General features: G+C 35.4%; 2 protein-coding genes across 13 annotated transcripts in view; both read left to right on the top strand.

Moving 5' to 3' along the window:
- The first annotated feature begins 34 nt into the window (after positions 1-34).
- Positions 35-7,082, top strand: azin1a (antizyme inhibitor 1a). Of its 7 annotated transcripts, none has more exons than XM_059568564.1 (12): positions 35-165; positions 2,477-2,598; positions 2,755-2,937; positions 3,012-3,185; positions 3,348-3,520; positions 3,668-3,802; positions 4,592-4,673; positions 4,831-4,905; positions 4,998-5,163; positions 5,314-5,432; positions 5,921-6,120; positions 6,201-7,082. In XM_059568564.1, the coding sequence occupies exons 3-12, from the start codon at positions 2,812-2,814 to the stop codon at positions 6,313-6,315; spliced, it is 1,365 nt and encodes a 454-aa protein (XP_059424547.1). In that variant the 5' UTR covers positions 35-165; positions 2,477-2,598; positions 2,755-2,811; the 3' UTR covers positions 6,316-7,082. The 7 variants fall into 7 exon arrangements, with proteins under 7 accessions (XP_059424547.1, XP_059424549.1, XP_059424551.1 ...); XM_059568566.1 differs by having other exon boundaries at positions 2,477-2,639; XM_059568568.1 differs by lacking the exon at positions 35-165 and adding an exon at positions 1,409-1,614 and having other exon boundaries at positions 2,823-2,937.
- Positions 7,083-11,990: 4,908 nt separating this feature from the next.
- LOC132158928 (E3 ubiquitin-protein ligase UBR5-like) overlaps positions 11,991-25,552 on the top strand; it is a 59,019-nt gene continuing 45,457 nt past the window's right edge. For 5 of the 6 annotated variants that reach the window (XM_059568558.1, XM_059568561.1, XM_059568559.1 and 2 more), the window contains exons 1-11: positions 11,991-12,211; positions 16,372-16,416; positions 16,534-16,615; positions 17,798-17,874; positions 18,888-19,007; positions 20,150-20,420; positions 21,646-21,805; positions 21,897-22,046; positions 23,054-23,265; positions 25,152-25,271; positions 25,354-25,464. In XM_059568558.1, the coding sequence (XP_059424541.1) occupies positions 12,150-12,211; positions 16,372-16,416; positions 16,534-16,615; positions 17,798-17,874; positions 18,888-19,007; positions 20,150-20,420; positions 21,646-21,805; positions 21,897-22,046; positions 23,054-23,265; positions 25,152-25,271; positions 25,354-25,464 (1,410 nt within the window). In that variant the 5' untranslated portion in view covers positions 11,991-12,149. The remainder of the gene's footprint in view (positions 12,212-16,371; positions 16,417-16,533; positions 16,616-17,797; positions 17,875-18,887; positions 19,008-20,149; positions 20,421-21,645; positions 21,806-21,896; positions 22,047-23,053; positions 23,266-25,151; positions 25,272-25,353; positions 25,465-25,552) is intronic. The other variant, XM_059568560.1, reaches the window with a different exon arrangement.

Raw genomic sequence — 25,552 nt, 5'->3', positions numbered from 1 at the left:
ACTGAAGCAGCAGCTCGTCTATATGAAGAGACAGTAACACACAGTGCAATTAATTCAGAATTATTTATCATGTTTTATCCAGAATCATGCTATAAAAGTGCAAAATGGAAAATGTTCTGACAGGAACTTTGAAGGCGAGGTGATGAAGGCTCTTTTGGCATTCAGGTATGAGATGTTTCTCTTCCTTCTTATCAGTACCAGTACATTTCAATATAAATCTTTATATTATCTTTATCAATATAGATCTGATTATTTGGATAATTTTAAATAGCAAACATAAACGAAAAGTTTAAAATGATGGATTGTGAAGGTATTTGTATGCCATGTAATATACTATATTATAGTAGTCTATGCATTATACTATTCAAGGAAGTTATAAAAATAGTTTTGTTCAGATAAAATATTTTGTAACGTACATGATTTAGAATTGTTCACTGAAGATTCTGTTTGCCATTGTTTATGCTTTGCATGTACTTGATAATGTATGAAGATTGTCAACAAACAATCTTGAAATAATGCATGTAGATTACGTTGAGTTGTCTTTATATTTTGTACATGTTTAAATTGTGGCTTTTTGTTGTTGCACTGTTGACTTAAGGTACTTAATTTGATTCATCCATTCATTTAAATAGGTGCTGTACTATGATTTCATCTGAAAATTTTAATTTCATTTTTATGTTAAAATACTTAAGATTAAGTCTTAGCAGATAAATATAAGGTTGTTGTTTTGTTTGTGACCGGCTGAATGCATATAAACCTACACTTCAGCTGCACTACCATATAGATCGACTCAAAGTGGATTTTATATATATATATATATATATATATATATATATATATATATATATATATTTATATATATATATATATAGTCATTTATCAGAAGCTTTTATCCAAAACTCATGAATGAGGACAACAGAAGCAATCAATTGTAGTATTAAAACAACTACTATCAGATCCTAAACTAAAAGTTAAAACTTTATAAATACTATACACGTTTTAAAAATAATTAAAAATGACAAATGCATGCAAAAAAAAAAAACATTTAAATGGAAAAATAAAATTAAAACAATTCAAAATATTAAAGAACAAAAGGTAAAAGAGTATCAAACATAAGTATAAAAGCCTACAGTGTATATTTATAAAATAAAAAGAAAAAATAGAATTAGGAGGAGGATAAAACAAAACTTTTATTTTGTTTCAACGGGGTCTGACAGTCCGGCTGCTTTCACTCTCAACAAATTATTTAAACTAAAGCTCCGCCCCTTTTACCGAATAAATTAAGCCTCGCTTCTTCACTCGCTCATATTATTTAAACAGGAGCTCCACCCACTTTTCAACGTAAAGCAATGAACAGCCCGCTTCACCGCCTAATTAACATAACAGCCCCGCCTCCTCACTCCCTTCACCACTTCATGTAAATTATCGCCCCGCCTCTTTCATGCGCTTCATCCCTCAACCTTCACAACCGTCCGAGGCACATTGGATTAAACTCAGATATATGGCTCTAAACATTAATGTTACCTCTCATATCAGTGCCTTTATTATTTTGTAAAAATTCCGCCAAAAAAGAGAAGACGGTTTACCTCAGATGCTCCTCGCGATTTCTCCCGCGTGAGTAGCTTTGGGTTTATAAACTAACGTGTATCTGTTAGGCTCTTGTTTATATTTTACGACGATATCCGAGTTGTTTATTATCACTTGACTGCTTTCAGCCTGAATTAACTCGTTATGTTTTAGTGTTATTAAGATAAATAGCGTAAGACTTGAACACCGGTAGCTGCTAACGTTAGCTGGCTAAGTGACTGCTAGCAATAAAGTAACGTTACACTGTAATTTAAATCTTATCGTGAATGTCGGCTGTGTAATCATCACAAATAAACACTAATGTTGTCATAATCATTTGATAAACCAAAGAGTTTTTGTTAACCGCTAAAAGAAACATAATTTCTTCTTTTGTAACATATCGATGAAAAAGACTTGTGAAGTTGGCGCCTCATTCATTTCCGGGCGTCTAATTTCGATAATTACTTGTTTGTGTGTGTGTGTGAATATATATATATATATATTTGTATATATGTGTGTGTGTATATTTATATATATATATATATATGTATGTGTATATATATATATGTATATACTTATTTTTCAGAAAATAAACAGCTTGAAAATGTATGTATAACCAGTTAAAAAAATTGGTTTGAGAATGAAAAACACTTTTTTTGTTGTTGTTTCTCTGATTTATAATATATAAAAATTATTTTCTGTCAATTATATATATATATATATATATATATATATATATATATATATATATATAAAACAGTCTGTGTGTGTACATGTATATATTCTCCACATTCTTTGTGTACACTTAATGATATAAACTGTCCTTGGAATATATTAGAAAAAAAATGTTCTACTCATTGTTTACTATTCTTTGACACACCTCATTTATGATTTTGATTGTCTTTTGCAGTTGTACGTGAACTGCGAGAACAGCTCAGGGGCTTGTGTGCACCGAGAGCGGTTCGATTTCAACGCAGAGCCCCCTTGGGATCCTAGCTGATAGCTGGAGAGGTCGACCTCTGACCTGTCCCTGTAGGTTCACATTGCTGTATCCTCACTTCTGGTGTGCTACTGTATGTATTCATGCAGGAGGAAGTTCTGATTTCCCTTACGAAGCACCTTCAGTCTGTAGCTATATGCCCTATAAGCTTGCATTATTGATTTTTTACGCATGTCTTGTGTTTGCAGTGAATATCGCTAGGACCCAAGAGCTCTGAGTGTTCTCATAAATAGGTGACCTGTTTTATGCCAGTCAGATTACGGAGAAGTATGAAGGGAACGCCGGATGATCCATACCTTTCTGTTGAGCTGCTGGAAGGAAGCGCAGCTCTCCGAGATGTGATCGATAAACACATCCACGATCAAACTCTTGTAAGTTTTTATTGTGCATTTATTGTGCCTTTCCTTGTTGAACCAAAGCGTGATGCATGTTGTTTTTTCTTTAGGCACTGAAGAGTGCATTTTTGGTTGCCGACTTAGGGGTTATTGTGCGGCAGCAAGTTCGCTGGAGAACTAAAATGGACCAGATTCGGCCTTTCTACACAATCAAGAGCAACAGCAGCCCTGTGGTCGTAGAAATCCTGGCGGCTCTCGGCACTGGCTTTGTTTGTTCAAACAAAGTAAATATAAAATCTCCTCTCACTCACTAAAATAGACTATTCCATCGTCCTGAAATAACATTCTGCCTCTATACCATCTGTCTCTCTATTTTTGAAATGTATTATTATTTTAGTTTGCTGCTTTGTGTGTCATCATCTCTGGCTGCTGTGCTTGTCTTTCAGCATGAGCTGGACTTGGTGAAAGACTTTGGCGTCCCGTCTCAGGACATCATTCTCGGCGGCACGTGCAAACAGCTCTCCCATATCAAATACGCAGCCAAACACAACATCCCCCTCTTGGTTTGTGATAATGAGGTGGAGCTGAGGAAGATTGCACGATGCCATCCCAAAGCAAAGTACGTCACGACATCACACTTGCAGTGACTAGACTGATCACTGATGATGTCATAGACAGTGGCAGCTCTGATAGGCTGGATTCACACTAATGCACTGGATTGTTTCAATACTGAATCTTCTCTTCTTGAACTGGTTTTTCGCAATAGGGTGTTGCTGCTGTTGACATCGGAGAGGTGCTGCGACCGAGAGGAGACGGCCCTACCGTTCGGCTCCACACTTAAGGACTGCAGACATCTGCTGGAGCGTGCCAGAGAGCTCAGCTTGCACGTTACAGGAGTCAAGTGAGTCTCTCTCGAGACTGGAGAGAATACAGAATAAGCCTGGAAGTTATCATTTAGAAGTTACAGAGACCTCAAAGATTATTTGGACATCACAATTTCTGATGTCGCAGTACAGTAGTGGCATGCAATTGTTTTGACAATGTGATGAGTTGGCATTATCAAGTATGTCTCTCACTTTGCAAAAACAAAAAGAGATGCATTGAGGAGACAACAGTTAAGTAAATAAGAAGAGAACATGGTTTTTATTCAGTTTTGCAAATGAAAATGGTCTCAAAACATTTCGATCCTATATGAATCTGCGTTTGAACAAATCATTGATCCATTCATTAAGATAAACAATCGATTTATAAAAAAAACGAATAAGCCTTTGAACAAATCGCTTTAGTAAATGACTCGCTTATTAAGACGGAGACTTGCTGCCACCTACTGGCAGTTACACATGTGCAGCTTCTGTGCCTCTTCTGTAATGGAAAAATGAGTTTTGTTGATATTGATTTCTTTTAATTGGTAACAGTGTTTAATTCTAATTGAATTTATTGTTTAAATGTAAACATTTGACACAAAAGATGATGCATAGATCTAATAAGAAGAGTAAAATGCTTCTTAAAATCAGTTTAAGGGCAAGTATAATTATATGTCATGCATTAGATATCAAAGCTAGTGGGTAAACAATTAACGATTGAGCTTTTTTCTCTCTCTCTCTTTTTTTTTTAATGATTCTTGCACAGTTACGACCAAGGACATTTATGCAGGAAGTGAATGAGTTTTAATTTCATGCTCTGCTCACAGATTCAACATTCCCAGTTGTTGTCACGATGCACAAGCGTTCTCTCGTGCTGTTTCTGACGCCCGATGTGTCTTTGATATGGCGGTGAGTCATCACTCATGCAGTCATGGATCGAATTTAGATCCGATTATGCCACGATCTTCCCTACTGAACCCCGGGGGAATGATCTTTATTTATCTAAATGTCACTTCCAGTATTTATTTCCCCTTTGGTAACGTGTTGGAAATGAATGTGATCTTAGGAGAAGCTGGGCTTTGAGATGAGTATTCTGGACGTCGGAGGTGGCTTTGATGGAAGTGAGGCGCAGTTAGACGAGGTACTGTATTCTGCTGTACATTTGTAAGATTGTTTTTGCATTTCTATGCATCGCCCCTGACGCTCAGCTTCTGGTGGTGTTTTTTTGTGCAGGTCAACCAGATGCTGAAACCCATGCTGGACATGTATTTCCCTCTTTCGACCGGATTGACGATCATCGCTGAACCTGGAGCTTATTATGTGTCTTCTGCCTTCACGCTGGCCGTGAATATAATCGCTAAGAAAACAGTGGCTCGTGATTTCAGTGGTCAACTACACAGTGAGTACTAGTCATCATATCATGTTCATAATCATCAAAAGTGTGTGTGTGTGTGTGTGTGTGTGTGTGTGTATATTGCAATATTGCCCCCCTTACATGTCTAATAGGTGATATAGTGATCTTAATGTTTGTTTGTGTTTTTTTTTTCAGATGCACTATCTGCGAACGATGAGCCTGAGTTTCTCTACTACATGAACGATGGGGTTTATGGGTCTTTTGCCAGTAAGCTACTGTGTGAAGATTCAATATCAATGCCTTTGGCACACAAGGTAAATATTTCTGTTTGTACAAACATCAGCAAATTTTTACAATTAACTTTTTTTTTTTAGTATGCATGAAAAGACATTTCAAAATACATTTCATGCATGCACCGTTTTATTCAGTAGATCTCTTTTATAGTGAACGTTTTAATAAGTCCTAAACTGAAATGCATTGTGAAGTTTTACATGTCTAAGAAAGATTTTTTAAATATTAAAGATGTTAAACATGCACGTTAAATAGTAAAGAAATGTGTTAAAAGATAATACTTCACTAAAGCTCAAAAATACAACTACAGCGAATATATAAGCTTGCACATATATTACATATATATTATAAAAACACCAGTGTGACACTGACGATGTGAGTTGCACGGAGCCGTTATTTGGCCTCTGAATAAAAGCACATAGTGTTCTATAGTTATGTGCGTGAGCTTTTGTGATTGAGCCCATCACAAGCTGTTAAACTGATGCTCTGTGATCATGTGGTGTTTGGTCAGGAGGTGAGCGCAGAAGAGCCGCTGTTCTCCAGCAGTCTGTGGGGTCCGTCTGCGGATGATCTGGATCAGGTACTGGAGCGATGTCTGCTGCCGGAGCTCAGTGTCGGAGACTGGCTGCTTTTCAGCAACGCTGGGGCCACATTCAGTAACGGAGAGGAGCACAACCCGCCCGTCTTCTACAGCATCACTGAATCTGACCTGTACGGAGTGAATCTCAGTGTCACTGGAACCCACTGCATTTGTTTTGGTGGTTTAATCAAGCTGTCTTTCCTCTCTGTAGGCAAGAGCTTCATAATTGTGGCATCACGTTGGACGTGAGGATGAAGAATTTCTCTCTGGTACCATGCTGCCTGCAAGCAAACATATCTGGGGCATCCGTTTCCACCCCGGCGTGACATAAAGCCACTTAAAAGTCTTTATTTTGACTGAGTTTAAGCACTTAAGAACCTGGAATCTTCTAAGAAGCTTCAGTTGCTTTGAAGAAGTTTAACTGGGACCTGATCTTAACAATAACTGATGGATATACAGCAGATAGATGCGATTAGCTTTAACAAATGGAACTGTTGGCATTTACAGATACACTTAATTATATTCAATCTGTTTTATAAATATGTATACACACACAGTTTTTCCACTTACTAAAGGAATCAGTCATGTACCCAAAAGGCGAAGTTATTTATTAAAACTCGAGTCTGGTTTCATGACGTCATTAGACGCTTTTAAAGAGACATGCACTTGTTTTTTGTTATTTGTATTAAGGAACTGGAAAATTGTGATCTTTGTCCTGTTTGAAACTGTTGCGGGAATAGTTCAGGAAGAGCACTGTGATATGGACAAAATACAATGAAACTTTCTTAATCGTTGAAATCTTAGGCCTAAAACGCACTTTTAAGGAATAATTCACCCAAAAATGAAAATTTGCTGCACATGTACTCAACCGATATTTCTTCATCAGATTTGGAGAAATGGAGCATTGCATCAGTGTCTCATCAATGGATGCTCTGCAGTGAATGGGTGCCGTCAGAATGAGAGTCTGATAAAAACATCACAATAATCCACAGCACTCCAGTCCATCAGTTAACATCTGGAGAAGACAAAAGATGAAACAGACATTTTGATCTGTGCAGATTTCTCTCCTGATTCAGACAAAACAAACTTTTAATTTTTTTTTTTTTTATGCAGAGGACTGGTATTTTAGCCAGAAACAACAGTTGAAAGTTAAAAACATCTTAATGTTTTGCTGGAGATGTGTGGATTATTGTGATGTTTGTATCAGCTGTTTGGACTCTCATTCTGACGGCACCCATTCACTTCAGAGCATCCATTGATGAGAAACTGATGCATTGCTTTTGAACTATTCCTTTTTAGGTATGCAAATGTGGACACAAAGTGTCTAGTTGTTCATATTTGCACATGCTTGCATTGCCGTGACAAGCAAGTTCCTTCATTGAAATGAAAAGACGTGTCCGGCTGCATTTTTTAAAGCAGTATTACACAAAATTGGGAAGTGTCTTGCTTGTTTCAGGCCTTTTCTAAGCAGTAGTCTATTCGTGTTGTGTTGTGCTGTGCACTATCTCAGCATCACACGTGTGTTCTGTCCAGGATGTCTCTGGTGTTGTGTAAGTTTGTCTGAGAATGTGTTGAAGACGGTCTGAGCAAGTGCTGCTGGTTGAAGCGAGAGGAAGCTGGTATAATGCTCTTTACCTGCAAGTGAAAGCAATGGACTGTACAACACTGAACGGGAGTTAGACAAATGAAACGTTTGATCAGTGTCAGAGCATAAATTATTGACTGTTTGCCATTTACAGCATTTATCTTTTCTTGACAAAGATCAGCTGTCAATAAAATGGTTTTAATGGCTTTGTGGATTCATTTTGCATTTTAGTGTCTGGTAAATCATTGGCTTTACTGTGAGAGTTCACAATTAAACACGAGTCAGCAAACAACTGGAAACCTCTTCTTGATTGGTTTTGGTTTGGAATTGGTATTTTTTCAATAGTAATGAGAGAAAAAAAAGAAGCTTAAAAAAAGGCTTATTTATTTATTTATGCAAAAAAAAAATCCAATCTGATGTCAGTTCATTTAGATGCTAAAAAAACACATAAAAAAATACATTTTATATTAAAATATATTGACAGAAAAAAACTATTTAAATTATAATATTTCACAATATTACTGATTTTACTGTATTTTTTTCATTTAAAAAGATTAATTTTTTTAAACCTTAAAAAATCCTAATGATTTCAAACTTTGGAGCAGTAGTATATAACTAAAATTAATAAATAAAAATGTATAAAAACTATATAAGCATATTTACTTTCAAAACACAAAAAGATACTAAAACCTACTATTTTATTTATTTATTATAGTATATCAATGATTCAAACATAATACTGTTTAGTAGTTGTAAGGTGAGGTTTTCAAGTATTAAGCTATTAATTTTATTAATATATTGTTTTTATTTTTTAAAATAAATTAAAAAGCAATGGAGATCGGTTTAAAGTTGTATTTTTAAAAGTTTAAGCAATGCTAATACAACTCATAGCATAGTATACGTTTAGAAAACATATTGATGTATCACTTTTTCTTATATTTATTCCTTGAAATTGAAATAATTTCAAGGAATGTCTAACATTTCATAAACTCTGCAGTGTAAAATCAGTGCAAACAATAACATTTTTTGCATAAGTACTTAACTACTGAAACCGGTTTAGTCAGATTAATTTTATAAATGTATGGGTCAATCTCACTAAAACATCTTCAGGCCATATTGTACCATTAATTTCATGCATCTCTTGTTATTGTGTCCTTGATGTTTTAGTTTGGGCTATTTCAATGGGAATCTAAATAGAGTACTTAAATGCAGTCCTTTTATTACTGTATTTATTGTATTACTGCACTAAAATTACTTTTTTATGTCATAGAGCTAAACATTTCACTGATAGATCCCAATGTTTTTCCCCATTTGGTTTATCACAGTACATTAAGACAACTGTTTTGTATCACAATCGTTCTGAAATGTTGTTTAAATATACAAATATGGCATTAAATCATTAATGAGGCATCTAATTTATTTGCAGACATTTCCAGAACACAAATCTGAATATTTATCAGGGTCATTTATTCACTTGGATATTCGTTATAGTTAATATTATTTTGAATAATATTTTCTATGTATAATGTCTATAATATGTCTATATAGATGTTTTTATTATTTTTTCAGTTTTCTTTACTGAATTCGATTTTTTTTTTATGTCCAGGTTTATTTTGTGTTTTATTTTGTCAAATTCTTAATGCACTGACTCCAGCTTCAGTCCACTCCTTGTGAAGCACTCCCAAGTGTTTGAATTGGCTTTACTTGACAGTATTCTCTAGTTTTCACTCTTCCTTGTTGCTTGGGCACCTTTTCCTCCCAATATCTTCCTTCCAGTCAACTTTGCATTTAATATGCTTTGATACAGCACTCTGTGAAAAGCCAATGATTGTCTTCTGGACCATTTCCAAGTTGGCAGTTCTCCCCATTATTGTGGTTTCAAAGAAAAAGAGATTTATTGAAATTTATACTGTAGGGACGGACATTTAACGACTTTCAAATGTAAATATTCTAATATTTTGATATACTGGATTTCTGACTTTTATGAGCTGTAAGCTCTAATCATCAAAAAAAAATTATATATATATATATATATATATATATATATATATATATATATATATAGACCCTAAAAAAGTAAAAACAATTTAAATAAAAAACCTATAATGTAAATTAGTACAGAGAAAGAGCAAGATAGAGAATAAAATAACATTTTTGTAATTGTAAAAAAACAACAACCTTCAATTAAAAAATTGCAACCTTTAGAAAATCACAGATGATTTCCATCATTCAGAGAAGTGCTTCATCTGTATGCGGTTGACTGTTAAACCTTTGCATTAACTCTCCCCATTTATTTTGGCTACATACTCGTCGGTTCAGTAAATGTTAAATAAGCAATAAGCTGAAACCCAGCGGACAGTCTATCAGAGACATGGGTTTATTCTCTCTCTCTCTCTCTCTCTCTCTCTCTCTCTCTCTTAAACTCTGATCATCTTTCATGAGACTGTTCACTCTACAGCACTGGCCTGAATCCCTGGACTGAAACTTTGGCCTAGATTTGTATGAGTGCATGAGCACGATGTACTTTACATGATTCAGCCGCATAACGTTGATCTGTAGAGAATGAGTCACAGACAGAGTTATTACCCAGCTCACATCTTCCATGTTACGATCACACAAACAACCAAAGTAAAGTGTGCAGATGTTAATAAGCATTAAAACAAATGCCATGCACTGTAAAAAAGTTACCCGACTAAAGCCTTTTTAAGGAAATATACGACAGACATTGAAGTGAACTGCAGTATTTGTCCTTCTGCTGAAGACTTCATTTATTTGTTTGGGCAGTGCACTTACAGAGACATTTTGTTCGAAATTTTTATGTTTGTCCAATTTTATTTTCTAAGTGACTTCTCTTTTTGTTTTAAAAATGTATTTATTTACTGATTTTTGATTATTTGACGACTTAACACCTGTATTTCTTTATTCATCATTTGTGTCTTCTCAAGACGTAAATTAATTACTGTGACGTTATTTTTTTGTTGTTGTTTGTTAAAAATACAGTTATCAAGTTGGGTGACATTTATGAATCAATTTAAATGTTATTTATTTTACTTTATTAATAAGCAGATGCCTGAGACAAATTATTTCATTTGATTTAACAGAATAAAATGAGTTTTGTTGTTATGCATTTGATTATTTTAGGTTGATTCAGTGATGCTAAATAATGTGTGATTCTTTTTTTTAAGTCAATCAAATTGCACTGCGGATGCAGTGATTGACCAATCAAGCATCAGAAGGACATTTCATCAGGAGCTGTTCAATATTTTTAGCTCTCTGAATCTTTCCTGTTTGCAGGTTCTCATCCGAGCACAGAGTGCACTAAACCCGAGCTCCCGTATGATTTCCAGTGTAGTATGTGATGAGTTTACAGAAGGGCACTCTTTAACTCATTAAACAGAGTTCTGGTTAAAAATAACTTCAACCTCCACTGAGTGTCCTTGAGAGAGTTGAACTCACACAGAGGTCATTGTCCTAAAGCTAATATCTAGTAGAAAAATGACTTTAAAAATCAGTTTGTACATTTTATTTCAATGGCAACTGAAAGTGCATCACATGAAATATAAATAAATAGAAAATTATTATTCGGTCATAAAGATTTAAGAAACTGTATTTAGGAATGATGCCGAAGATACAAAAGAAAAGAGATGTTTTGGTAAGATAAGAGCCTTTTCTTCAGTTGTCTTGTAATAGAGGTGAAATAAAACATATGTATATAGATATACTTGTATACTTCTGAAATGAAGCAAACCCTGCCACCTGCTGGACGATATATTAAAATTAATAGATACAATGGGCCAAAAGGAAAAAAAAGGTTTTTGTCACATAGATGCAAATAGTCAATACTATGTATAAATTTTTTTTTTTTTGATAGCCAAATTTGATCTAATCATTTTTTTTGCCCATACAGAACATCAATTTTGGCATATGAGTGAATTTCTGACAGTGAACTTTACATTAACATAGTTTCTTAACATTGAATCCATGCAAAGCACAGTTACAGGTGGAAAAGGTGTGTGTTTTTAAGACAGGTGTGCACGACATCATTGCTTTATTCCTATGGGTGCCAACATGCGCCACAAAGCATCATGTTTCAGGGGCTCAATCAAGGTTTAGATTTTGTACCTCAGAAGTATTGAATGTCTGATAGATCTGGCATGGGCTTAATATACAATTAAATCTGTAAAGCAGCCAAAGAAGAGCTTTGTATCAAGCCTGAACGCAGATAACAGTCGTTTATTTACTACAATGACACACAGATCATTCCTCGCCAACACAATGACAACACATGGGAAATGACCCGTGAGGCCCGCCCCCTTCCGTTCCTTTATCCCTTCCAACCAATCCGCTTCGCCGACACATGCTGACTCTCAACCAATCAGGATCGCCGTAACACGCGCATCCTCCCCAACAGACCCAAAGAAGCTTAAACAGAGTTAAGATGGCGGCATGTGGATGAAGAGGGTGTATATTTCAGCTCTTAGGTTGCTTTCAGCGAAGAAATCACACATTCTCAAACCTAACCCTTAAAGTAAAGAGAAAAGCCCAACACACAATAATCTACCCGGGACCGAGCCCATGACGTCCATTCACTTCGTGGTTCACCCGTTACCCGGGACCGAAGACCAGCTAAATGACAGGTATTTGTGCGAAAGAAGCAGTTTGCGATCTATATGAAAGCGCATTCAAAGGTTGTTAATAAAACATCTGGGGTATTTTATGTCTCAAGGTTGGACATTCGGGGCTAAAAATACCGAGGCCCGTCTGACTGGAGACACAATGCGGGTTGGGGGATGGGGAGGTGAAAAAAGAGAGGGAACTGCGATAAATAAATGCCTTTACACGTCAAATCAAGACTTTTATTTTAAATCTACGACTTATTTATATCATTCAACTCGTGTTTTTTATGATACGCCGAGTGAATGCGAAGAGATTCGCTGATTAAAAATCCCCTCAGGTTAGCCCTTAGCACTGCGCGAGCTCATCCGTTTAATTAATTTATCCTCATAAAGTCGGTGGAAATCACATCAAATCTAGTGTGAACCGTGTTTAGACGTTTCCCCTTCTTTTGTTTATTTCATATCAAGGGCTGAACAATTAATTTTAACACTTATTTTGCGATATTTTGACCTGAAGATGATATAGATAACGGATTGTTTGAGTTTAATGTTACGCTTTGTTTGTTTTTCGTTTTTCATGACGTAAAAAAATTCAATTCCAAAGGCTTTGGTCATAATACAACCTCAATAGTCTCTTTCAGTGACGTCTCATTTCTTGAAATGTTATAAACAAACTAAACTTCGTTGACTAGTCAAAATGGTTTCAGATGGAAGTGATTGTGTCCGATGACAGCTGCATGATGAAAATATATTGGTCATTTATATTGATTATAGAAGTGTAACAATATTTCTGGTTCTGAAACTCTCAGATAAGACCGTTGCATGCCGATTCACTGTCAGAAGTACAGCAACTTAGTATGTAGCATATTTTTGGTGCTATTCTTTATGGTAAATAGTGCAATTGATAGTCTAGATAATAAAGAATCGTAAGCCATTTATTTAATTAGTGCATGGAAAATGACTTTATGGCATTAAAAACGTGTTTCAGTCATGCATCAAAATGTTCTTATTTCCAACAAAGGGAAAAACATGTCTTGCATCAAGATTAAATTCTTAGTGCCCTACATGTTTATCAGGTTCTTGCATTTCTCTCCACTATGGTTAGGTTGTCTTGTTCATTACTATCTGTCATCCCAGAACGGATGTATACTTGCACTAGTCATTAACGTTTCAGTGTGTACAGGGAGACCTCCATCCTTCACTGTCCTCCAATAATGAGCCATGACTTGAAGGCTCTTCTTTTGCGCTGCGTTGACTGGAAACTATAGGGACCTTTCTGCACACGTGTCCCCTTCATACTAGATTCAGCATGATCTCAGTAGCTTAGACTGCTGCTCTGTGCTCATTGCAGTAAGATGTCGCTGATCTTAGGCTTTTTAGTCTGTATCATGAAGTGCATGCTTTGAAAAGCTTGTGTATGCATGTGTTTGCCTTGTGCCAAATTTTTATACTTGTGCCAATATTATATGCTGTGCAGTGCATTATGGTATTTATATGTTGCTTTTGGTTTGTTTTTAAAGTACTTTGACACAGGTCTTTTGCGTCAGCTGCTTTCATGACTTTACACATGTTTTCATACTGAGTTCATATACAAAGAGGAGCTGCTCAGTGGTTCAGTATTGAAATGTGACGAGAATCTGAAGACCTTACTGATAGGTTTAGGTGATTGAATGTAATAATTTGACTATGTAATTTGAAAAATATAGAAGTTGTCTCTATCATTTATCATTGTTCAGATGATGCTGTACTAGTGTGCCAAGTATGCCAAGCAAAACATTGGCTCTGTTCCAAAACCTAGTGAGCTGCCTACTAAGTGAGCATCCTGACTGAAATGAAACCTCATAAGGGACATATTTGGAATGTGATACATGGACAGCAGCCCTGTGTCTTTTAAATTATTTCTAGACAAAAAGTGTATGGTGCCGTGCTAGATTTTGGTATGCAGCCATTTATACTGTTTTAGAGCTGGTTTATGACACACTTTTTGTCCATGAGCTAGAAGGACTAAAGCTGGCCAACATCTGAGAGAAATCTTTTTTCCTCGGCCAATTTGGAGCTGTTTGCTTTCCTCATATGTCACTGTCTGCTGTGCATCTGCATTTACTCATGAAAGCTATGGCACACCATGCGGCCTTGCAAGTGCTCTTTTGTCCCTGAGGCACTCATACACAAGGTTCCCTGGTGGAAATTGTATGCGTTTGTTTTTATATTTGATTGTTTGGCCTAAAAATCTCTTTATTTTCATACCCAGTCATTAGTTTTAAGGGCTTTTATCTCGTGGCATGGAAAAAAGAAATCATTTGTAGTGAAGAGAAGATTTCCAGCAGAGCCTCACTTTTTAGTTTTTGAAAATGCAAATAAATATATAAATAAAAAAAAAAATTCAAAAATCTATTTCACATTATTTTAAAAAGGTAATAATTGCAACCTAAGTCAATAAATATCAAAATCAATTTCGCATTACTTTAACAAAGGTAAACAGTACAAACTAAAACTAAGGCAGAAATAATATCTATACATTGCACTTATATTGTGCAAATTAACTTTTCAAGTTCCAGCCTAACTAAAGCTCAAGCATGACATAAGCATTTACTGTCTTCTTGGAGGGCTTTGTGGCTTTTGTAAGAGGCAAAAATCACTGGACAGGAAGGTAACTTGGAACAATAACAAGAGTCCATACACAATTTCTGAACACATTTTTCTACAACAAAAAATTATAATAAATCCTCTTAAATGTCTGTGTGTGTGTATGAAACTTGTTTTTGGTATTATTATTTTGGTAATAATAAGACATTGGGGTTGTTACCAAATAAATGATATCAGTGTCATCAAAATTCATTTTTGAAATGCAGAGGAAACACAGAAGCTGTGTCTGAAAAGGCATTTAGATGTAGGCCTATGTACACGATGTAATTCAGCTCAGAGGAACATGAATGCATTTAACCTGCGGTTTCGAATGAAGAAGATGTGTTATTAAAACCGCCAGTAGGTGGCAGCAAGTCAATGTTAATAAGTGAGTCATTGCGATTGAACCAAATTAATTAATGGGTGATTCACTCAGGAACAAAACAGGGTCATGTTGCTCAGAGACGCAAAACAGTGCTGTGGCTGTGTTTGGAATTAATTTTTGTTGGCATAATCGAGCAAAAACGGCTACAGGCAATATGGTGTCTAAAGCATAAAAGTCTCTCAATATTAACAATTTGTTTATTGTTGCATGAAATCAGTGTCACATTTGTAATAATGCTGACTTTTAGAGGTGAAAACTGGCACTCTTCGTGTGATATTGACTAACTTCCTTTCTGTCGTATTTTTATGCATAACTGTAATAACATCAATTAACATTGACTGAATTTAGCAAGTAATAACTAATTTAGCCGAATTATATCATTATAGGGAGTTGAAAGCATTACAAATCTTTGCATGTTTATTACAAATATTTGATCACTTGGGGGACATTTGTTTGTGAACAAACTAGGCCCCTCCAGGTTTATTTGAACCTTCATTATTCTGATGGATGGAAGTTTTTTGAAATAGCATTTTCCTAATGCGTTATGCATATGTATATTATGTATGTATCAGACAATGTCACAATATATAAATGAGGTTAACATGTACTAACGGGTATTTCGTTAAAATTTAAAGTGTAATTTTTCTACAATATTCACTCATGACAGTAAAATAGGGCATTCTAAGTCAATCTACTGCAGTAGCCTATTTCCTCACTCAATCAGTAAAAAAATGAGGTTTACATGTGGTAATGCACAAAAATAAAAAAAAATACTGTCATATACCATGAAACCGGTATAATTTAGAAAAATACAGTGATATTAGTTTTGGTCATACCACCCACCACTAATTATTAGTATTTAAACATGACAGAAATTAGTGTGAAATGCCCAGAATAAAGTGAATGGTAAAATGACCCACAAAAGCAATTGTTTTTTCTTCCGTCTCCCAAAGTTTTCCATATTTCAAACCGTAATAGTCATCCTCTCTCCTGCCAAGGTTTTGGCAAGTTTCACTTCAGAGGTGTTGGCCATTGCTCAAGCCAATATAAATGATGACTCTGTACATTCAGCTGTGCCATTGATAATGCGGCATGAACATTATTATTTTAGATATTGATGAATTGTATGAGTCATTAAGCCCAGTGCATCATATGCCTTTGTTTCTTACAGGCTCCGTGAAGTGTCAGAAAAGCTTAACAAATACAACTGTAACAGGTATGTTTTACCAAGCATTTGCATTTTAAGCCCAGTGGTTTTATTGTTCTTTCCACATCAATGAAGAATAGAGTTTTGTGAAAACACTTGACTTATATTTCTCTGTCCACACTGCAGTCATCCACACCTTATTCCATTGGAGCAGGCCAAACTTAAGCAGTGTGTGGTTGGACCAAATCATGCTGGATTTCTCCTTGAGGTAACCTTTATTATGCAGCACTGTTACTTTATATCATGCATTATTTCAGACATTTTCATAAACCTGAAGTGTTTTGCTTTTTCATTTGGGTCGTTGTATTTTAGAGCAATAATTTTCTCTAAATATGAATTAATTTCACCGTATGACAATTTCTTATCATGATTATAGTGATCCAAATTATCATGTTATCACCGTATTGTTAAAATGTGCTGGAAATGTTCAAAAAGTACTGAAGTATTTAAAGTCCCCCTGTAGTGAAAATCAAGTTTCTGTTGTTTATTTGTATATGTGGTGTTTATAATTTGCTTTTATACCAACCATGAGCCAATCCATTAATCAACATCAATTGCCATAGAGTATTTTCTTGTGAAAACTGTAGATTCCCAATGACAGTTCAAGAAATGTGGTTTAAAACAGCCCTCGGTTTGCTACGTCACAAAATTCAATAACCAATCACGTCAAGGGATAGATTCCTGTCATTATCCCTCTCTACATTTATACAAACGCGATGTGCAAAGAGATCATGGCGTAGAGTTTGCATGTGAATTATACCAATTACCAGCACAAAACATTGCTTGCAGACATGAATTAAGAATCACAAACTTGTCTGCATTCAAGTCTTTAAGGCATCAGCTTCCCGCCATGTTTTCACACAAAATGAAACTACTCTGCTGCTTTGTGCACATGAGATTGTTATTTGAAACTGCTTTATGCTGGACCGTATTTATCCTCAGTTCAAATCATGGTAATCAAATATGGTTTTAATGATATTAAAATATCAAATGGCAATACTAACCATGGGTAATTTTATCGCCAAACCGGTAATCGTTCCATCCCTAATAAAAATAATTATGGCATTTGCTGGTACTCATGTTGTTCCAAACCAGTTTTTTTTGCTCTTATCCATTGTATTTACATTTATGCATTTGCCAGACCTTTTTATCCAGAGTGACTCAGAAAACTGAATCTTAAGCTTTTTTTTTTGTTTGAAGTTTTTCAGTTTACTATGTACTGTTGTATATAAAAGAGCATTGCACAATTTCTCCAAAAATCCTCCTTTTATGTTGCAAAGAAAGAAAAACAAAAAACAAATATGGGATTGAAACTACAGGAGGATGAAAATGAGTTTTTTGTTTAATGAAAACAAAGCAATGCAGAAAATAAAACAATCTTTTATTTCAGGATGGACGTATCTGCAGGATCAACTTTGCCGTCCAGCCCGACCGACTGGAGCTCAGCAAGCCCGATGGCAATGATGGGTGAGAAATTAATACCCCTGTTAGATGCATGGAAAATGCATGTATGAGCTGGCATGCAGAATAACTCTAGATCTGTCCCTTCTTGTTATAATTACTCTGGGTTTATACATTAAGTTTTTCTTAATTCTGTTTCAAGTGTGCTGAATTTTCACCGCCATTACTCTTCTTATATGATTAAAGGTTGTGTTGTTGGTGTTGGTGTGAAGACACACTGACGGTTTTTTATGTTTGCGTAGTTTAAATGCACTTAAATATGAACACTTCAAAGATGTAGCCTTAAAGTTGCATGAAAAGCTTGCATTATATTCTTAGTGATGGTAGCGAGGGAATTTTATGAAGTAGTTAAAATGGAAGGAAGTCAGTCTAAAGCCTGTAGATTAGTTGTGGCCAGCTCATGTCGTCTGGTTTTATCAGCGGTGGTGTTTTATTACTGAAATGTGGCTAACCAAATACACATGCAAGCACGTTGCAACACTACTTTATAAACACTTTAATATTTGGTGTTACATAAGTTTAATTTTAAGACCAAAAAATATATTGTAACTCATAAAATTCAAAGCTTCGAAGTACGAAAAGACCATTTATTGAAAGTAAACTGCAAAAAATGATTTTTTCTCATGATGAATGCTCATTGCATTGGTTTGTTTGTGCATTTTTGTTTGAACTGAGAAGGTGGGCTAGTTTTTCTTTTATGTTGTTTTTTGGGATCGAAGCCATGTTGCAGCGTTGCAAATCCCCTTTTGTGAGCCTCAAGAAGTCCTTGGTGTTTGTATAGAACCTAATACTTTGCGGGCATGATGGCACATGATTTAGGGGAATTCTTTAGCAGTTCCCTGCCAGCCTTTCCTACAGCTCTTGCCTGAGGAATGAGCTGCAGTCAGTTCTGATTCCCAAGGGTGTTGCCATGTTAGTCGCCCCATTTTTGGCTCGTAGGCCTGGGCTCTCCAGGCTCTGTGATGGTCCCACACGTGGGATTATAGGTTTGTAACTGATCTCCCATCTTTTGTTTCCAGTTCAAAGTTGAGCAGTGTCTCAGGGGCAGGAAGGAGCTCCAGGCCAGGCAGGACTAGTGATCCGCCCTGGTTCCTGTCTGGTTCTGACACACTGGGCAGACTGGCAGGCAACACCCTTGGGTAAGTTGTACCAGGGCTATCAGAAATGTAGCCATCAGGTAACGTCGGCAGGCACATGTGCAGTGCTGCCTTTAGGTATAAACAACCTTTTTAAAGATGATTTTGCCGTTTTGTTTGCATGCAATAAAATCCCCACCTGAAAACACTTCATACATTCAAACCCATGTCCAGAGCTGTGCCATGCATGCATGCATACATACATGCATATATATATATATATATATATATATATATATATATATATATATATATATATATATATATATATATACATACACACACACACACACACACACAATGTACACATACATATATACATATATATATATATATGTATACATACAAATTAACTGGTAGTTTTCAGCTTTTTTACAAGATTCAATGATCATTATTATTAGAAAATAATTTGAATAATTGCAAAGTAGGTTGAAATGTATGTGTTGTGTGTGTGTGTGTATGTATATATATATATAAAATATATATATATATATATATATATATATATATATATATATATATATATATATATATATATATATATATATATATATATAAAATTACACGCACAGAGAGAGAGCAAAATCTGTATTATTTTCATATGAACCAAGATACAAAAAAGTCATAAACAGGAATATTATGTATATTGTATGTTCTATAATAACAATAATTTCGATAATATATATATTTTATTAGCCACTGTAACTTTAAATGAAAATCTTAAAAGAAAAATGCAGAAAAAGGTAGATTATCATTAGTTTTTTGCTGAATGAACAAGGAGCAATATTTAATAATTTGCATTTAATGAATCACTATGAATATGCACAGTAACAAACAGAAATATTTATATATTATGTAGTTGTATAATCATATACAACTATATTTAATATGTTATGTAACATTTATCATTATACAGTATTACCAAAACATTTAAATATATGCACAGGAATCAAATAAATGCATAATTAGCGTATGAGCCTTAAACGGATTAAATCAATATTAAAACATCCATCTTATTTCTCTCATGCTCACAAGTCAAAGAATATGAAACTAGTCTTTAGAAGTGGGCTGTTGGAGTTTAATATCAGATGCAGAGAGGATCTTGTTTACTGTACACTGATCCTGATAGTCACTGTGTCTGACAGGAGCCGCTGGAGTTCAGGAGTTAATGGAGGCAGCAGTGGAGGCGGAGCCAGCAGTGGTGGAGGCGCAGGAGGAGGCAGCGGGAGCGGAGGAGGCGCTGGAGGAGCCACTGGAGGAGGAGGATCTTCAGGTCGATCATCCACAGCAGCCCGTGATTCACGCAGACAGACCCGTGTGATCCGCACTGGCAGAGATCGAGGCTCTGGTCTGCTGGGCAGTCAGCCACAGCCCGTAATTCCAGCTTCCGTCATCCCAGAGGAGCTCATCTCTCAGGTAACACTCGCTTCATGGGCCTCTTCCACATTCCTGATTTATTTACTGTTTTAAGTTGGATGTCCTGGCTCTGATGTCAGCTCTGCTTAATAACTTCCATGTAATGTTTGTATATGTATATTATTCAGCTTTTTATAGAACAGAACCAAGGTTTTTATAGTTTTCCATTTTCCATTAGTTTTTATTTTTATTTCGTTTTGACTTTTTGTTTTTTAAATTCAGTTTAATTTTAATTAGTTTTTAAAGTGGGTTTGCTAGTTTAGTTTTTATCTTTTGAAAATGCTTAGTTTGATTAGTTTTTATTAGTTTGTGTTAGTTTTAGTTGTGTTTTTTGTAATTTGGGTTATTTGTCATGGGCAATATTCAAAAAGGTAAAAAAAAAAAGTATTGTGTGCCTCGTTTTTATTTTGGTTAACGACAATGTTTTTTCCCACCTAGTTTTTATTTTTTCATTCGTTTTCATTAACAATTTAAACCTTGAACCGAACCTTATTCTCAATTGAGAATCTCATACCATTTTAAGCTTTAGACATACAATTAAACTGAAATAATAAAATAAACAAAAGCTGAAATAATTTTTTGGTCATTTATTAATACCCCTAGGGCTGCAACTAATAATTCAAAATTATTAACAAAAATAAATGCATGCAAAAGGTTGAAATATATTTGCTGCAATATTACGTAATGTGTATTATATAATGTACAATATAGTAAACAAAATATTTTAACATAAGAATGCTAATCATTGTGTAAATGTTTGAAATATAAATGCTGCAGTATATAATATTAATAAAATATATTTAATAAAAATACACGTGAAACATTACTACAAAACAATTAATATAGCTTCTCACGTTAATACAATTTTTGAAACATGATAGTTTACATTATGAAGCGAAATTAAAAATAAAGTTGATTTTGATTGCTACCATTGTCTTCATTTGTAAATCGCTTTGGATAAAAGCATTTGCTAAATGACTAAATGTAAAATATTGTTCATACTAACAAATTAATTTCATGCTTCTATATTTATTAATTGCTAAAGATAGTTTTCAATAAAATGCAGATAATAAAATTGGGCTTTATGCACTTAACAAAAATAATAGAATATGCTAAATTAATACTATATTTTTAATATTAATATAACTTGTTAATATTGAATTCATTTTGTGACCCAGACCTGCTTTGTAATTTTGTTACTGATTGGTTTTGCTTCCCCAATCAGGCCCAGGTGGTTCTTCAGGGAAAGTCCAGGAGTGTCATCATTCGAGAGCTGCAGCGAACAAACCTTGACGTTAACTTGGCTGTGAACAACTTGCTGAGTAGAGACGACGAGGACGGCGATGATGGAGACGACACGGCCAGCGAGTCCTACTTACCTGGAGGTAAACAGATGCAGATGATGGTTCACAGTTATGATGCTCAAGACTGACATTTTAACAAACCTTTCTGACAATACCTTTCATACTTTCACAGAAGACTTGATGTCACTGCTAGACGCTGACATTCACTCCGCACACCCCAGCGTGATCATTGACGCGGACGCCATGTTCTCTGAGGACATCAGCTACTTCGGCTACCCCTCTTTCCGACGCTCTTCCTTGTCTCGTCTCGGCTCTTCACGAGGTAAATGCTGAAACGCACAGTCATGCCTGCAAACACTTGGTGTCATGAAGCCATTTAGCAAGATTTGTGGAAATGCTTGTGCCACAACCACTACGTACATCGTTAACACTGTTAAAAAAAAAAAAAAAACAGTCACAACTCGCAACACATTCAGGCAGATGCGAAAGATGCTGTTGATTTAAAACTGTAGTCAAACAAAATATTAATCATTACAAATGAATCCCTGCGAATTCAGATGCACGTTATGCAACACTTTCAACAAATGGTAAACTAATTATTGATTGAAACCAGAGTTTTACAATAATGCACCAGGTTACAATGTTGCTATACAACTGTTAATTACAGAACTTAATAACAAGTTTGGGTTAGGTCCTGCGTCGTATCACATGCAAATATCACAGTACAGAAATATGCTTTAATTTAATTTCAAATTACATGTTCATAAACCAGCATCTGTGAACCGAGCTCTTTATGATCGTCCTCTGGATATCAATTCCTTTGAGATGCCTTGCTGCATGTTTGTGTTGTGTGTGAGTGTTTCCTTACTTTTGAGAGTGTGTCCAGTTGTCCTGTATGGTCAAAGTCGTCGTTTCACCCTAGAGAGCTCTCTGTGAAAGGCCCTGCAGTGCAGACAGTTACCCATAAGACACTGCAGTTTATACCCGTACATTCTGGAGACCCCTGATAACAAGATGTTTCGCTGCTATTGCAAACTACCAACTGATAAAGCCAGCCTGTACAGCATCCATATGTAGCCCTATTTTACTTCTAATAAATTATGGATCATTACCTAAAATGGTCATGTATCCTTTTCACCCGAAGTGGCGTATTTTTTTTCCGACACGATCAGTTGTTTTTGGTGGTTGGTGTCACAGAAGTACACTAGGATTAGATTTAACTAACACAGTTTTATTAATTGTAATTTGTATGAAATCTCACTATTCCGAGGGTCTTTCCCAGAGAGTGGCTTACTGTTATCCCACTGGTGTGACCCCATTGCATACCAGTTCTCCTTCTCCCCCTAGAGCGAGACTCTGAGCTGCTCCGCGAGCGGGAGTCGGTCCTGAGGCTGCGTGAGAGGAGGTGGCTGGATGGAGCCTCCTTCGATGCGGAGCGTGGCTCCACCAGCCGCGAGGGAGAGCCTAGCCTTGACAAGAAGAGCGTGCCGCTGCAGAGCCCCGTCACTCTGGGCGAAGAGCTCCAGTGGTGGCCTGATAAGGTGAAACTTTAAGCCTTCAATGTCCTAAAATGGGAAACTTCAGATTAGGGATGCACCCAAATGAAAATTCTTCAAAATTAAAAACACAGGGCTGAACAAGTTTTTTTTTTTTTTTTAGTCCCATGTATTTTGTCAATGCTTTACACCATTACATGAATGAAATACCAAATGTTCGCTGTTTTTACTGTTCTGTCAGAATACTTATACAGATATACAGATATTTCAGATCCCACGTATACAAATCTATTACAAATTTGAACGCTATCTGTGAATGTAATAATGTAATAATGTATTAATATAGCTGTTGTAATTATTAATATTATCACTATTACAGAGCAACAGTAAAACTACAATACTAACATTTATGAATGTAGATGGAGCTTTTTTGCTGGAGGTCCTCAGTTTACTTTTTGTTGAAAGCAGCAGATTTATAAATGATTCTCATTATGAATTTGGGAAGATGTTTGTTGCACATGTCACATACGCACATCCAATTGGTTGTCTCAAGTGAAAGTAAACCGTTCAGAGAGAAACGGAATGCATTCCTGTGTTTTAGATGAGTGCAGGTCGTAATGCGATAGCACAAAAAATCTATTTACTAATTGTTTAAGGCCATTTCACAATTTCAGTCATCATACAGTAACCAGCAACAATCACCCCTTCGTCTTTCGATGTATTGATTATTGTGTCTTTCTCAGGCATTTTGAAGTTCTCCACACTGCCGACATGTTTGATACATTAGCGTACCCTCAATTTGATCAATTCACGTCATATCACGAATAATCTCGGTTGCCAAACATTTGGTGCATCCCTTCTTCAGATTTCTGAGGTGCATTTTAAGTCTTGACATAGTCATAGTTTATCCAAAAATGTAAATGCAGTCATTATTTAGTTTCAGACCTTTTTTTTTAATTTTCTTTATTTCTTCAGGGAATACAAAAGAAGATATTTAAAAAAAGAATTGGTAATCAAACGTTTGTTTTCGGCTGCCACTGGCTTGCATTATATTGAGTCCTTGGGAATTGAAACTGTTTGGTTACAAACTTTCTGTAAAATATCTTCTGTTGAGTTTCCGCACAAGAAAGCAATGCAAACAGGTTTGGGGCAACATTTTTGGGTGAACTGTCTCTTTATGGGTCAGTGATGATTAACGTGTTCAATTTCTGCATGCAGTTTCTTTTTTTGTTGAGTCCATGTCTTATTAAAGGCAGATTTTTTGGGAGGTAAAAAATTGTTTAGCGTAATGTTTTATTTCTTTAAAAGTAATTGAAGAGCAATTCAGCTTTAAAATATCATTTGTAAACCTGTCAGCCTGTTGAGTCAGTCAGTGTGGTTATACAACTAATTTTGTTGTAATGTGATGACCATAAAACCCATTTAGATTCCCATAACTATATGTCAAGAAAACATTTTTTTTTTTTGCTTTTTATGAGATTGCAAGATTAGTTCAGTTTTACTTATTTTTTTGTATCAGATTATTTAAAAAAAATATATATTTTTTAATTTATATAAAATTTGTCGTCAATTAATTTTAATGTTAGTAATTTTGTTGTGTTGTCTTATTTTATTTTTAAAAGTATAAAATTTTTATTTCAGTTGGAGTTATTCTAGTTCTCCAGCTTAAACGAAAATTAGAAATATTACATTATTATTGGCGCCTAGCTGATATAAAGCAACCAAGTTTTAATTCTATGTTGTTTAAGTATTAGTAACAAAATGCTTTTTTTTTGTTTTGGTTATTTTTGTTAACTGAAATTAAAATTAACTGATTTTTAGAGTCATTCAACCAACTTTTAAGTGTTCTGAACAAGTTTCAGACACTAATATTTTAGAATTTGATTTGTATAGTTGCTATACAATATATCCTTGGTTCTGTGATTCTTTAGGACTATGTAACCAAATTTGTCAGCATTGGGGCTTTGTACTCTGAGATGGTTGCTGTCAGTACCAAAGGTGAACTGTACCAGTGGAAGTGGAATGAGCCTGAACCTTACAGAAACGCACAAGTAAGACTTCCAGTACACATCGACCAAAGAATTCCTGTCACTTTGATTTGATTGAATCTCATGAATCTTTGCGCTTTTGTAGAATCCTTCTATACATCACCCTCGTGTCCCTTTCCTTGGCTTGACCAATGAAAAGATCACCCACCTGTCTGCCAACAGTATCCGAGCCACTGTGGCCACCGAAAGCAACAAGGTAGAAGACATTTATTTATATACATGGGAGTGGGTGAGAAACAAATCATTGGACAGGATTTGGCGGATACATTAATATCAGTCCCTGC

Source organism: Carassius carassius, chromosome 15 (genome assembly GCF_963082965.1).
Source record: "Carassius carassius chromosome 15, fCarCar2.1, whole genome shotgun sequence".
Classification (NCBI taxonomy): Eukaryota; Metazoa; Chordata; class Actinopteri; order Cypriniformes; family Cyprinidae; genus Carassius; species Carassius carassius.
Note: the sequence above shows the minus strand (reverse complement) of the source record. Positions and strands in the feature narration are given on the sequence as shown.